Source organism: Vombatus ursinus, unplaced genomic scaffold (assembly GCF_900497805.2).
Source record: "Vombatus ursinus unplaced genomic scaffold, bare-nosed wombat genome assembly UNPS02014774.1, whole genome shotgun sequence".
NCBI classification, from domain to species: Eukaryota; Metazoa; Chordata; class Mammalia; order Diprotodontia; family Vombatidae; genus Vombatus; species Vombatus ursinus.
In genome coordinates this window covers 18,732,363-18,745,373 of record NW_020954552.1, presented here as the reverse complement: position 1 = coordinate 18,745,373, position 13,011 = coordinate 18,732,363, and the positions used below count along the sequence as shown (strand labels likewise).

The 13,011-nt window shown below is 40.6% G+C and overlaps 1 protein-coding gene across 1 annotated transcript in view; it reads right to left on the bottom strand.

The window, feature by feature from the left end:
• The window catches only part of MAP1B (microtubule associated protein 1B), a 121,163-nt gene that overhangs the window by 107,678 nt on the left and 474 nt on the right, over nt 1–13,011 (bottom strand). Inside the window, exon 2 of the mRNA XM_027864216.1 lies at nt 5,441–5,542. Coding sequence (XP_027720017.1) covers nt 5,441–5,542 — 102 coding nt within the window. The remainder of the gene's footprint in view (nt 1–5,440; nt 5,543–13,011) is intronic.

Here is a 13,011-nt window from a genome sequence, read left to right as displayed (position 1 = left end):
GTGTGTGTGTGTGTGTGGGTGTGTGGGTGTGTGGGTGGGTGGGTGGGTGGGTTTTAACATCAAAGCACTTGGGAGTACCTTAGGGATAAAGTATCAGCCTCCATTCTGAATTCCCTGGCTCTTTCAGGGTTAAGTCAGACTCTTTAATGCTACGGGAATGTAGATTTTTCTGTCTTATTATTTAAAGGCTGAGAGCAGGGCTACACATTCATTATTCTCATCATAGGGAGGGAGGCCAATGCATTCAAGTCACATACAATTAAGCTATAATTCTACAGCATGACAGACTAAACATACATGTCTAGACAGAGAAAGAAGATGCTTTCAAATACAACCTTAGACATTTTCCAAGAGGATTTTATCTTGCTATGGAAAAATATTAGGCACAAAATCTCGCCTCATTAATGTCAATGGAAGTGAAGGATTTGCATGACTTAATTTCAAAAGGCTCAGTTTTAATTCACTATCAAAAAACTAGTGCCTAGGAACAAGAAATTTCAGGAAAAATCTCACTTTTCTGTGATTTTCTTTTAAGGTAAAAGAATGGGTTTTTAAAGCAAAATTAACAGGCTGAAAATTTCATCATCATGGGGACTGTGTTAATGTGATCAGCAAGTTTTTCAAATCAGTGGAAAAATATTTAAATATAGGTTTTTATGATTTATCTCACAGCTGAGGATTAAAAATAAAAAGAAATCTCAGTTGTAAAGTCCCTAGTTATTTGTTTATCAGAGGCAGGTGGGGGACTGTTGAAATTGTTTGAAGAGGGAGTTAAAGAATCATCTTGTGCAGAGCCATCACAGCATTCAAAGTCCTGTGCCAGCCATCAACTCTGCACTAACGAGCTGCCAGAATCTGCTGTGTCAATAAAATAAACCATTTCCTGACCTTTCCTATCCCACTTCAGTCTAGTCATATTATGCTAAAGTGACTCAGTGTTCTACAATTCCCGGGGTCCTCTAACACCATTGGCAATCTTTAGCCATATAAAACACAAACATTCCTCTAAAAACAGTCTTCAATGTGATTTTTTTTTTAAAAAGAAAGCTTAAAGTTATAAACACCTAAGGTTAGCATTTTTTGGTAGTCAAAGTTAATCATCAAACTTGTCAGATCCCATCTATTTCCACCGAGTAAAACAAAGAAACAATGGTTTCCATATTTGGTTGTACCACAAATCACTGTCATATTGCTTCAAATGGAAAGGCAGGAGAAAAGCATCAGAGGGAAAAGGAACTGGAGGGCAATTTTAAATCCCTTTTTACTTCTTTAGGACAAAAATACTTGGAACACTTTCCCTCAGTTTTGTGTTCATTACATGTGTCCCTTGGACCAAATTTCCATCATGATTCTTATCCTTTGAAATGTTTCCTCCTGCTGTCTTGAATGTGATTAGCTCTAAAGCTCAGTAGAGGAAGGAGGTAGAGTGAGTTGGGGAAAGAAAGCAATTTAACTAAAAAAAAAAAAATGGCTGAGTAACACTTCTGTGCAGGCATTAATAAAGTGAATCAATGCTGGTTACAGACAGTAAGTGCTGGAAGGGCCCTTAGAGCTCACCTCCAACATCCCCTTTTTACAGATGAGGAAAAAGAAGCAGGGAGGTCAGAACTGACTTGCCCAAGGTAGTAAATGGCAAAGGTAGGATTTGAACTCGGGTCCTCTGACTCCAAAGTCATTGAGTACCCTTTCCACAGCAGCACACTGCTTCTGCATATAAACAGACACTTTATTATATGATTGTATAAATCTAGGGAAAATTCAGACTATCACTCTATTATTAAAATATTCAATTCCTGGACCTTATTTTTGGCCTAAGTGAATGATATGAAGTATGAATATGTATCTAACTTTTCACTTCCAGGTAAATGGCCTGGACTAAGACCAATCTAAGAGTAACCAAGGAATTACCAACTGGTCTCCTACCTGATGACATCTTTGGTATGAATTAATACGTTCACAGCCTACTAAATAGCTGCTTAGGAAATTAATGGTATTCTTAGAAAAGCCATGAGGCCAATAAGTTCCAAAGACAAAACTGCCCTAATTATTCAGTTTGGGCCCGAAGCTTATAAAGAATGGACAACATGAACAGAATGTCTGTGTTGTTTGGGCTGCCTCCATCTTGTACAGAGGAATGATTCCCACATTCAGGATGATCGCTCTAAAACCATGCCTTAATAGTGACAATAAAACTTTATAAACCAATTTTGAATGGAAATTACAAAACAAGAACAACCCAAGTAGGAAAAAAGATAATCTTCCCCCTGGCTAACTTGAAATCATGAGCAGGACTTAACACAGACAAGGTATTCCTTTATTTTGAAGTTTCTGTACAGGAATGATTTGGAATTAGCCATCTGGGTAATCTCTTTCAATGATAACTTCAAGTCTACTGCCGAGGAGTTCATAAGAACAAAGTCATTAGGAAAAGCAGTAGCTATGGGCATGGATGTATAATGGCATACTGTCAACCATTACTCCTCTCCTGAATAATCATGGAGACAAAATCTAGGTGGGTAAGGTATTATGAACTGCGAGGAAAAAACGAGAAAGAATTCAATGTGAGAGGCTTTGAGAGAACTGGAAAGATGGAATAAGGTGGTTAAAAAAAAAAGGAACATAAGTGATGAAAAACTAGAGAGTCGAGGAAGAGATGAGATGGGGGGAATTGGAAAGAATTAGATTGGTGTGTTTTCACCTGTCCACTCATCTTTTCAAGATGGCTTCTATGTGTTAGGGATCCAATATTAGGGTCTAATGTGCCCCTGTGGTTGAACTGTATATCTGCCTTAGACTTTACAGAATCATGGTGAATGGAGAGGCACCAAATGGATTTGGGATGTGTTAAGGCACAAGCAAGAACCACATCTCTCCCCCAAAAAGTCTTCCTAGTGAGAGCAGAAAATAGCTAATGCCTTCCCTCTGTTGAGTCTGGTGAACTCTTTTCTCTACCAAAATGCTGTGTGATCTAGTAGAAAAGTCAGCTGGATTTAAAGCCAGAATATCTGGGTTTAAATTCTAGTTCTGCCATTGACTACTTGTGTAACCTTGAGCAAATAATTTTAACTTCTCTGGGCCTCAGTTTCCTCATCTGTAAAATGAGGATGTTGGACCAGATGCCCTCTAGGTGGCACAGTGACTAGCATTCTGGAGTACGAGTCAGGAAGACGGGTTCAATTCTTACCTCAGATGCTTAGCTGTGACACTGGGCAAGTCACTTAACCTGTTTCAGCCTATTTCCTCATCTGTAAAATGGGGATAATAATAGCTTTTCTCATAGGGTAGTTGTGGATATCAAATGAGATTATAGATAAATATCTATATAACATATAAATATATGTACACATATACATTTAAAATAAATTCAGTTTGACTTGATTCATTTCAATAGCTATATAAACTGATTTGCAAACTTTACAGCATTATATAAATGTTATATATTATTAGTTACTAATAATGTTAGAAAAAGTCCTTTAAGTTCTATGTCTAAGTTACTATGACTGCCTTGGGGACAAGCTCTCTTTCATGATATATATGATCTGGTGGCAAGGAAGTGCAGGGTCTTCCCTGGCCAGAATAACAAGCCACTTTTAAACTAGTTTTCATTACTCTAAGATCCAATTTTCCTAAATGCCCACAAGAAGTCTTGGGACCATTCATTTACAATAAGAAGGGCCTCCCCCAAAACCATGTGCAAGGCATTGTTGACCTTAAATGAAGTAGACTGTAGGTCTTAAAGACCATTCTGGGAATCCCATGTTTGTTTTAACAAGTAAAACAAAAAAATCTAATAAGTTGTCTTTTAAGGAATTTTGAACAATAACTTCTATAAAATGAAACTAGAGAAGCATTTGTCCTCTTACCAGAATTTTCCTAAAAAGACATATCTTGCCAGAAAAGACTACTTTCTTTTATATTCACAATGTGACAAAAGAAAGCCATGATTTCAGGGCCCTAAAAGGATGACCTCTAGTAACTCTAGTAAATTACCTGCTACAGTATGATATCATGAACTCATAAAAATTTTTGTTTTGATTTCCAGTAAAATCCAGTAGCTCTCCATATGTAAAGCACTATATAGCTTCATAGCAACTTTCACTGAACAAGTTCATACTGAATTTGACAGTATAGTTTCGCATTTTTCACTAACTTCCAGAAACCATCCATCTGGCTAACTGAAAGCTACACAGCCCTTATTCTGCCATCATCCTAGGGCATTCGATTCAAACAGACAACCACAGAGAGCCTGCTAGCAGAACTGCTAATGAATGTGAGTCATGAATATACTGACTGGGTTAGATTCTTAGTCTGTGGGATGCTGTGGGACATTTCCCAGAGTGATGATATACAAGACAAGAATTTGATCTCCGTCAAAGAAATTCTGAGCCCAGTTTCTGCTCGATACAATGCTGAGACTAGCAGAAAGACTGTGCTCATAAGAAAAAGAAATTATTGGGGCAGCCAGGTGGCGCAGTGGATAGAGCACCGGCCCTGAAGTCAGGAGGACCTGAGTTCAAATCCGGCCTCAGACCAAACATTTGACATGTACTAACTGTGTGACCTTGGGCAAGTCACTTAACCCCAACTGCTTCACCAAAAAAAAAAAAAAAGAAATTATTGATTGTATATTACCCAAAATTTAAGTAATAGCCAAAGGACAATAAGGAATGTCATTGTCTTATGGCCAGTTAACTCAATAGCATGAGTCCATTGCCCTCCCCCGCCCCATCCTAGGATGGCTTGCTTGGGAGGGGAATTTGTTCTCCTCCATTCCTTAGGCCGTTCCCCATTGTACTGAAAATTGCCATCCCAAGGAGAGTAAGGGGAAGAAGGTATAGCCACATTCACACAAATTAGCCTACTTCTCGAGTAGCCATTCAGATTGTAAGCGTACCAAGAAGAGGCCATTAGCACTCTCTACACCACCAAGTTTCCATATTTTTTACAATCAATCTTTTTTGAGATTCGCTGTCATCTCATGAAAGCTCTTATGCTGGCAGTACAGACTTGTCAGCTATCTATTACCCCTGATCATTTGCATTTGGTTTGGAATACCAAAGTGGTTTTGGTTTCTGTCCCTAATGGTATCTGGCTAAGATGAACAATAAGATTATTTTGCTTTTCCTGAGTATATGCCAACTCTTACAAGGGCAGGAGGCCCAGGACCGCATTTCAGGGCAGCCGGAAATAAACCTAGGATTAAAAAATTTCCTCCTAAGAATGCACACTTCTTAGGATAACCCACATATGGATAACTGAGAGTTGATTATACTTTTAAATGCTGCTGGTGTCTAAATATATTTGTATATGAAATAATACATAGAAACCTTTCCAAATAATTGAAGTACTTAAGGCACCCTCAAGTAATGGTTCCCCTCAAACAACAAATTTATGTTTACATTTTACACTCTACATTGAATAATAGTGAAAGTAAAATCACCTCGAACATCAGGAGAAAATCGTGCAGAGTGTCGTGATACAAAAAGTTTCAGTTCTTGATCCAAGTTGCATTCAATTAGGTTTGTGTCCCATGATCGGATTCCTAAAGAGAAAGAAAAGAAAGAGAAGCCATACATCCAGTTAGTCATCCAAATGTGGTTTGGAAAACATCAAACGAACATTTCCGGAATTTTAAGGAAGCATACAGAAACTCCCTCCCTAGAGAGCTTTATGAAGAACTGTGGGTACCACAGAATTAAATATTCTTCTTTTAGAAAACTAAGCGAACTTCATCCAGGCTAGAACATGGCAGGGAAGGAGGAGGAAAGATAAGAATAGGACGAACTCTTGACTCCTCATAAAATTTAAATACTGCTTTTCTGGACAAGTGAAAGAAAACACTCATTAAGGAAATGACAGGCTCCACTCCAGGATGGGAACAGGAAGAAGGAGAGAAAGCCCAAGAGATAGAGTTCGGGTTATAAGGCCATTGGAAGGCTCCCTTGGTGTCCAACGGGCTACTTGTGGTTTGGGTGTGGTCCTATCTAAAGGAAAGGATATGTTGGAGGGGGTGAGAACTGAGGTTCATTTTCAGGGTCTCAGTTCTAAGTTATAGTATTTTCACTGCGGGTGTGTTCTCCACTCTTCACCAGCCCTGTCTTTGAAGACTGTTTCTCCAATTCCTCGCTGCCAGGTCAAGAACGTTTTACGTAATCCTGAGCAAAAGTCTGGCTCTCTTAGCATTCAGGACTTGGACTGCCCTTCTCCAGGAACATTACTTTAACAAGTTGACAGATAGCCCTTTATTCAATGTTATTTTTAAGTTTTCATATCCTGGGGCAAAAATGAAAGGAACTTTTTTTTTAAATCATAAAACCTCTCTAAAATTGGAATTCAGGGCTTATTTACTCTAGGAAAAAAAATGCGTAAGCTTCCTTTGCATAGAGAGGAAGCTGCAGTCAGCCGAGAGGTGAGGGTGGGAAGCAGGATGAAAGTTGATTTCCTGCGCTGACAACCTCTATGACCCCATCCTTCTTCCTTCCTCCTTCCTTTGCCTGTTCTGCCTTCCTGAGTGGAGGAAAGTGGAGGGAAGGAGTACCAGGCTCTGTATGTATCTATAGGAATGGGGGAACAGAAAGGAGATTGGGAAACCACAGAATCCTGTAGAGTCGACTATTTTATTTCCCTGATACTGCACTGGGCAAAGCAGGGAGCACTGTCTGAGAGAGTGTGGCTTTTGCAAAGGCCACTGAACACTGACACAGGCCCGGAAAGAATCCCTCAAGGGTCCACAGATTATTAGAGCTGGAAGGAGAGGGAAAGACGAGGTTAGACATCGTTTATTCCAAGGATTCTTAGGCCTATGAACTTCTTATTTAAAAAAAAAAGTTATCTTTTTCGGGGGGGGGTAATTGGGGTTAAGTGACTTGCCCAGGGTCACACAGCTAGTAAGTGTTATGTGTCTGAGGTTGCATTTGAACTCAGGTCCTCCTGACTTCAGGGCCTGTGCCCTATCCACTTCACCACCTAGCTGCCCGACAACTTTTTTCAATAACTGTTTTTCAATACAATTAATTTCCTTTGTAACCTTATGTATTTTATTTTATGCATTTAAATACATTATTCTGAGAAGGGTTCTATAGGCTTCATCAGACTGCTTCATACACATGAAAAAAAGCAATCCTTGGTCTGATTCAATCCCTTCATTTTATAGTTGAGAACAATGAGATGATGGAAAAGTGAAATGATTTACCCAAGGTCACACAGCTAGTGAGTAGCAGAGCTGTGATTGGAACCCAGGTCTTTTGCTTACTTGTCCATTTAAGTTATCACTATCCAATCCAGTACAGTTAGCAGCCATTTACAAAGCACTCTCCTCTGTAAGCATCTGATTATTAGACATACCTACCAATGATACAGGTGAACAGATTGATTTAAAAGAAACAAACAATTGGTTGGGTTCACATCTCCTTTTTGTTACTGTATAACTTGAGGGCATGTTACTCACCCTTTCTGAGATTCAGGTTCCTCATCTATAAAATCAGGCTAATAATACCCACCCTGCCTACCTGACAGGGTTGCTGTTCAGATCAAATGAGATATAATGTGTGCCAACCACTTAAGCTCCCCATAAACATGACCTGTCAATTATTATAATAGGCAACCTGGTGAATTCATGTTTTTATTAGTCATTAGTGGCACAAAGGTAAGAGATTTAGAGCATAAATGCCACTATATAATTTTAATCACGTCTCTAAATCATCTGCTTCGTTGCTATCCTGCGCAGCCTCTGTATCATTCAAAGCATCAAAGTTAACATTTCTATACTACAATTGTATGTTGAAAAACAAACTCTCTGCTGGCCTCAGAATTTTTTCAACAAATTAATATTCCACGAAAAGCCTATTTTAACTTAATGAGGCAGAACATTTTCTGACAGATGCATAGTTTCTTTAAAAAAAAAAGGGGGGGGGGGCTTGCCCAAATCCAGAAGGCCTCTAAAGAAAGAGCAATGTAATTCCTGTTGTGGTAGATGGGGAGAATTGGAGTATGAAAGAGTTAACTCTATTAAACAGCACCTAAATTATTACATATGATTTTATTAGTCTCCTTAGAAACATTAATAGCATCAGTTTGCATTTGTGCTAATGGACTACTTAAATTTTAACGAGAAATGCGTGTTGAGCTTTGGTGATCTTTTTAGTGCAGAATTGATAAATGAGTTCTTTTCCACTCACAGAAGTGCCTGACAGGTTGAGAGGTCTGAATTCATTAGAATATTTTATTTCAATGTATACACTATATACTTGTCTAGTCTGAGAGATCATTCTTTCCTGAGCCACCTAATTGCTATTGTCTACTGAATTCTTCACAACCCAGACCTGGGCCTCCACTTTGTCTTCAGGCTTGTCAGTGTAAGTCAATAAGCTAATCATGAAACATAACAAGAATTTGATTATAATATGTGGGAATATTTTCCTAGTCATTCTAAATAATGCTAAAATTACTATGTTCTTTGGGAGACTTCTTTTGGAAGATGCATGTTCTGTGCAGTGACTGTCGGATGGTATTCAGAGAGCCAGTTTCAAAACCTGGACAATAATTCAGGTCTTTGGCAAAGCTAAACACAGAGAGACATTTATGATGATTTATCTCTCAGTGAAAATGCTATAGGCTTATGGAAAAAAGAAGCCCTCTGAGTGAATTAGCTAAGGGTAGGCACGTAGTGGCTGCCTTAAGTTCTAAGGATGACTCTACTTTTGATATGGACCATGACAGCAAAGGGATAAAGCCAGATAGTTTTAGAAAGGTTACTATCTTTTGACTATATGCATATAAGGGATGGAATAAATCATCAGAATTGAACGTTTTCCAGAAATCTCTATTCAGTTCTGCTTGGCATGGGCTTAATTTCTGAGCCACTACCACCACTCTACACCCCTCCCCACCCCACCCCTTGTGACTTAAGTCCTATCATTGGATTATCTCAAAAATCTAAAATAAAAGAATGGCATTAGGAAATCATGGTGAGATCAACTTAAATTTAAATCTAGAAGCCCCCAAAAAGTGACTAATTATGTATAGAGGCAAATAAATTTATTGTACTGTCATAATTTTTAAAAGTAATCTATTGTAAAACCAACCTCAAGATCCCTGAGTGGATCCCCAACGTTTGCTAATGGAAGGCCGTTTCCCATCAACAGTAGTTTGCCTCATCATACTACCCCTAATTATTCTTTATGGTGTAGTTTGGATCATTTAAACAACTATAATGTAATTATAATCAGAGGCTACAATTAAAATATTTTTTCTTATTGTGTTAGAATTCTCTGCACAAGGTATTAAATCCTATGAGCCTATGAAATCATTCTGTTATTAAAGCAAATAGCTGAAGAGTCTGCTGGAAATGAAACTGGCTGCTGGGTCTATGTTTTGGGCTAAATAAAGCCCTCAAGAACAGCCTAGTTATGCCTGAGGAGGGACTAGTTGGACATCATGACAAGTTTAAGCAAAGTCACTAAAGCTAGGCCATTTGGAACATCATCTTTTCAAACACGGGAGGAGACAGTCACAGAGGTCATACAGCATTTCTTAACAGCATTTGAGAAGGCTCAGTGATAATCTTTCTCTTGTGAGTTTCAAGAAACATCTGCCAAGCATTCATCTAGGTATATCTAGAGCCTGCTGACTTACTTCGTCATCAAAAGTAACACCACTGGAAGCAGGGTAATACAGGAGAATGAACTCTGGATTTAGAGCCATTCAAACCTGGGTTTGAATACCAAATCCGACATTAAAGCAAGTCACTTAACATCTCTGGGCCTCAGTTTCCTCATCTGTAATATGAGGGGATTGGCTTAGATGACCTTTAAGGTCCCTTCCAGTTCTAAATCTATGATTCTTCTGTTTATTCCTGGTATATTGTAGATGATTCCCCAGTCCTCAAAGAGAACACCACAAGTAACCAAGTTATAAAGATCTCCAAACCAAATCTATAGAATCTCTTAAAAATGGTTAAGATTTTCCATGGGAAACACACACACATACACTCAAACTCCATGGCACAAAGCCATATGAATGCTTGCTAGCTGACCCATCCAGAGCTCTGAAACATCATATAATCAACAACCTCCAGAGGAACACAGCACAGTGACTTTCTGTACGGAGATACCGTCTAATGCAAAATTAAGAGTAGGTAGGCCAGATTTTCTTGCTAAGTCATCTAAAATGTTTTCAAAACTGCCATGAACAGTAAGTATCTGGCGGAAAGCAGGTCTGTATGACTAAATCCTGCATGGAAGATTCTAGGACCAGAGACATCTGCAGATGAAGGGTGGCATCTGTTAGCTTGGGAATGGGGAGGAGACTCTGCCTGATGGCTTGATTGATTGTTCCTGGGATCAATAATGCAGTCAGATCATTTTGGGGCTCTATAAAAGCTAGAGTCAGGAGTGTAAATAAGAAAGGCAAAGGCAGACCTGAAGCTTTCATAACGAAGTTTAAAAAAAAAAAAGAAAAAGAAAAAGAAAAGGAGGTAGGAAGCACTTCAGGGTACTGGTTCTATCTGACTTGGTCAGTCTCCTACCAGAAGAGGTATGAGTAAGTCTAACACCATGCCAAAAGAAATTATCAGCCAAGTAACAATGGTGGAAAAAAGACTATTAAGGTCCAGAGCGGATTGCTGAACCACACCTACACAACAACATTGCCCAAGGCTATGAATGAGGAAAGGCAGGCTCTGAAAGTCACTGCATTTTCATTCCTGCAATTTCAATCTCTGGTACATTCTATTTCCTAAAGCACCAATTGCGCCAAGAGATCTAAGGGATACACCAGAATTGACAGAATGCAATACTGCTAAGTAAGAATTATTATTACCTACTTCAAGCAGTGAAAAGGCAGTATGGTGTAGTGGAAATCACATTAGATGAAGAGTCAAGATTTGCCAATGCAGTCCTGGCTTTCCTACTGAGTAACTGGTATGACCTTGGACAAGTTGCAACCTTTCTGAGCCTCAGTGCCTCATGCAAAATGGGCATAAAAAACACCTTCTCTAACTACCTCACCGGGTCATTATGAGGATCAAATAAAATGACGCCGGGAGGAATCGCTCATTATTTTCTGCTCTGGTGCTGAAAAATAAGGATTTTGTCTTTTTTTCTTCCTCCAAACTCCGCAGAGTGTGATCACGAAATTGCCCATTACATTATTTCTTTGGATATTTTTTTTTGAAGGTCAGATTTTAAAATCGTAGTTTGAGCATGAAAGGTGAGTAAAATGCTCAAGCATCGGCATTTCCAACACCACTCTTCCTTATTCTTGAATTCTCTAGGTCTAGTCGATGTACCAACAGCCTAGCAACTGAAAAGGAAAACCAGTGCTTGCAAGTTAGAGAAACAAAAGACCCAGCTCCGGTGTGGGGCTTGCTGGTGATGCAGCTCTGCAGCTCCCCTCCCCGCCCCTCCCTGCTGCAGCCTTTTGTTCTGTGCGCAAGGAGGGTTTTCTAAATGTAGATGAATAGCGATAAATTAAGAAAAATAAATTTTTTTAAAAAGAGAGAGAAAAAGAAAGATGTTCATTGTGCCTCTATTATTCCAAAGGAGCCAGCTGTGTGAACGCCCTTTGTCCGCTATGGGCTGCCGTAGGGACCGCAGTGCGGACTGCACCACGCCCACAAGCCGGTATCTGAGCAGACACTTCTCCAGCATCACTCAGGAGAGAACAGAGGATGCTAGGGAGACTGGGGCTGGGCAGAGCTGCGGAAGAACAGGGTGACCTCTGTCTGGGTCCGGGATGGAGGGCACCCAGTGGGTGAGGGAGAAGGGCGGGGATGCATCTCCCACCCCCAAAGGCACAGAAGAGCCACAATGGCTAGTGGTCTAGAAAGGTAGAGAAGAGGGTGCAAGGGAGTGGGAGGTGGAGCCGTGCTACACCCAGCAGCACCAGCAGCACGCGCTGCGCCGGGCACCCGGCGTGCCCTTTCTCACCTTCCCAAGGTGTGGGCGCAGAGAACGCCCTGGCTCCCTACGGATCGTGGGGGATCTTTGTGCAGGAGACAGCAATATATAATGCACCGCCCAGAGGAGGGGGGGACGCACCACCCCTTCCTGCAGAGGCTGCTTGGACTGAGTGTTGGTCGCTGTCTCCAGATACTGCACCTACATGACAAACACCGGCCCCGCCTTTAGAGCCCCAGAGGACGTACAACTAAGGGACAGATCCAGTTCTTTCACTTAAGAATTAAACAAGAGGAAAGAGATGGGTTGTTCTCTGCGTCCAAGGACCCAACGGGTATTTGACACTCTCGATTCACACATCCCCCTCCCCCGTCTTTTTTTTTTAAACTTCCCTAAGACCTGATTTTAAAAGAACAAATGAATAAACCCCGCCCCACAACTTTGTCTAGCCCATTCTCCCTGTTGGAATTAAGTACAGCTAAAGGACTTGGCACAAGAGCTGGTGATGCGCTGCGTTTCTGAATAAAAGCAGTCTCCAGGTCTCCACCCTTTTCCCACAACCCCCTAGAGAAACATTACAAAAAATTGGGATGAGGGATGGTATAAAGAAAGGGTGGGGACGGTCCTCGCACCAGTCATGCCAATAGAAGTGGACGGACCTGGAGGTTTTAAACCGAAAAGAGGTTTTCTGGGGATGGCCGGCAGCCGAGAATTTCTATGCAATCCTCCAGGCTACGCAGCACATGGTCTCCTAGCCAAGTAGTGCCCCACTTGAGGGCTCCTCTTCCCCCGCCTCAGGAGATTTGGGGGGGGGTGCGTAAAAGGGAGTGGTTACATATGATTTTATCCTTTTTGCCTCTGGTCTTTTGCCGGCTTATTGTGGCCCACGCTCCTCCCCCCACCTGCGTTTTAATTAAAAGAAGGCTGTGGCCAAGTCCACAGCTGACAGATCTTTCAAGGTTATGAAATCGATTGCTCTTTTCCCTCCTCTCTTTTCCATAAATCATCTCCATCAAAATCAGCACAAAAGGATGTCCATATAGTAGGTTAAGGTGGTGGTGGAGGGCGTGTGTGTGTGTGTGTGTGTGTGTGTGTGTGTGTGTGTGTGTGTGTG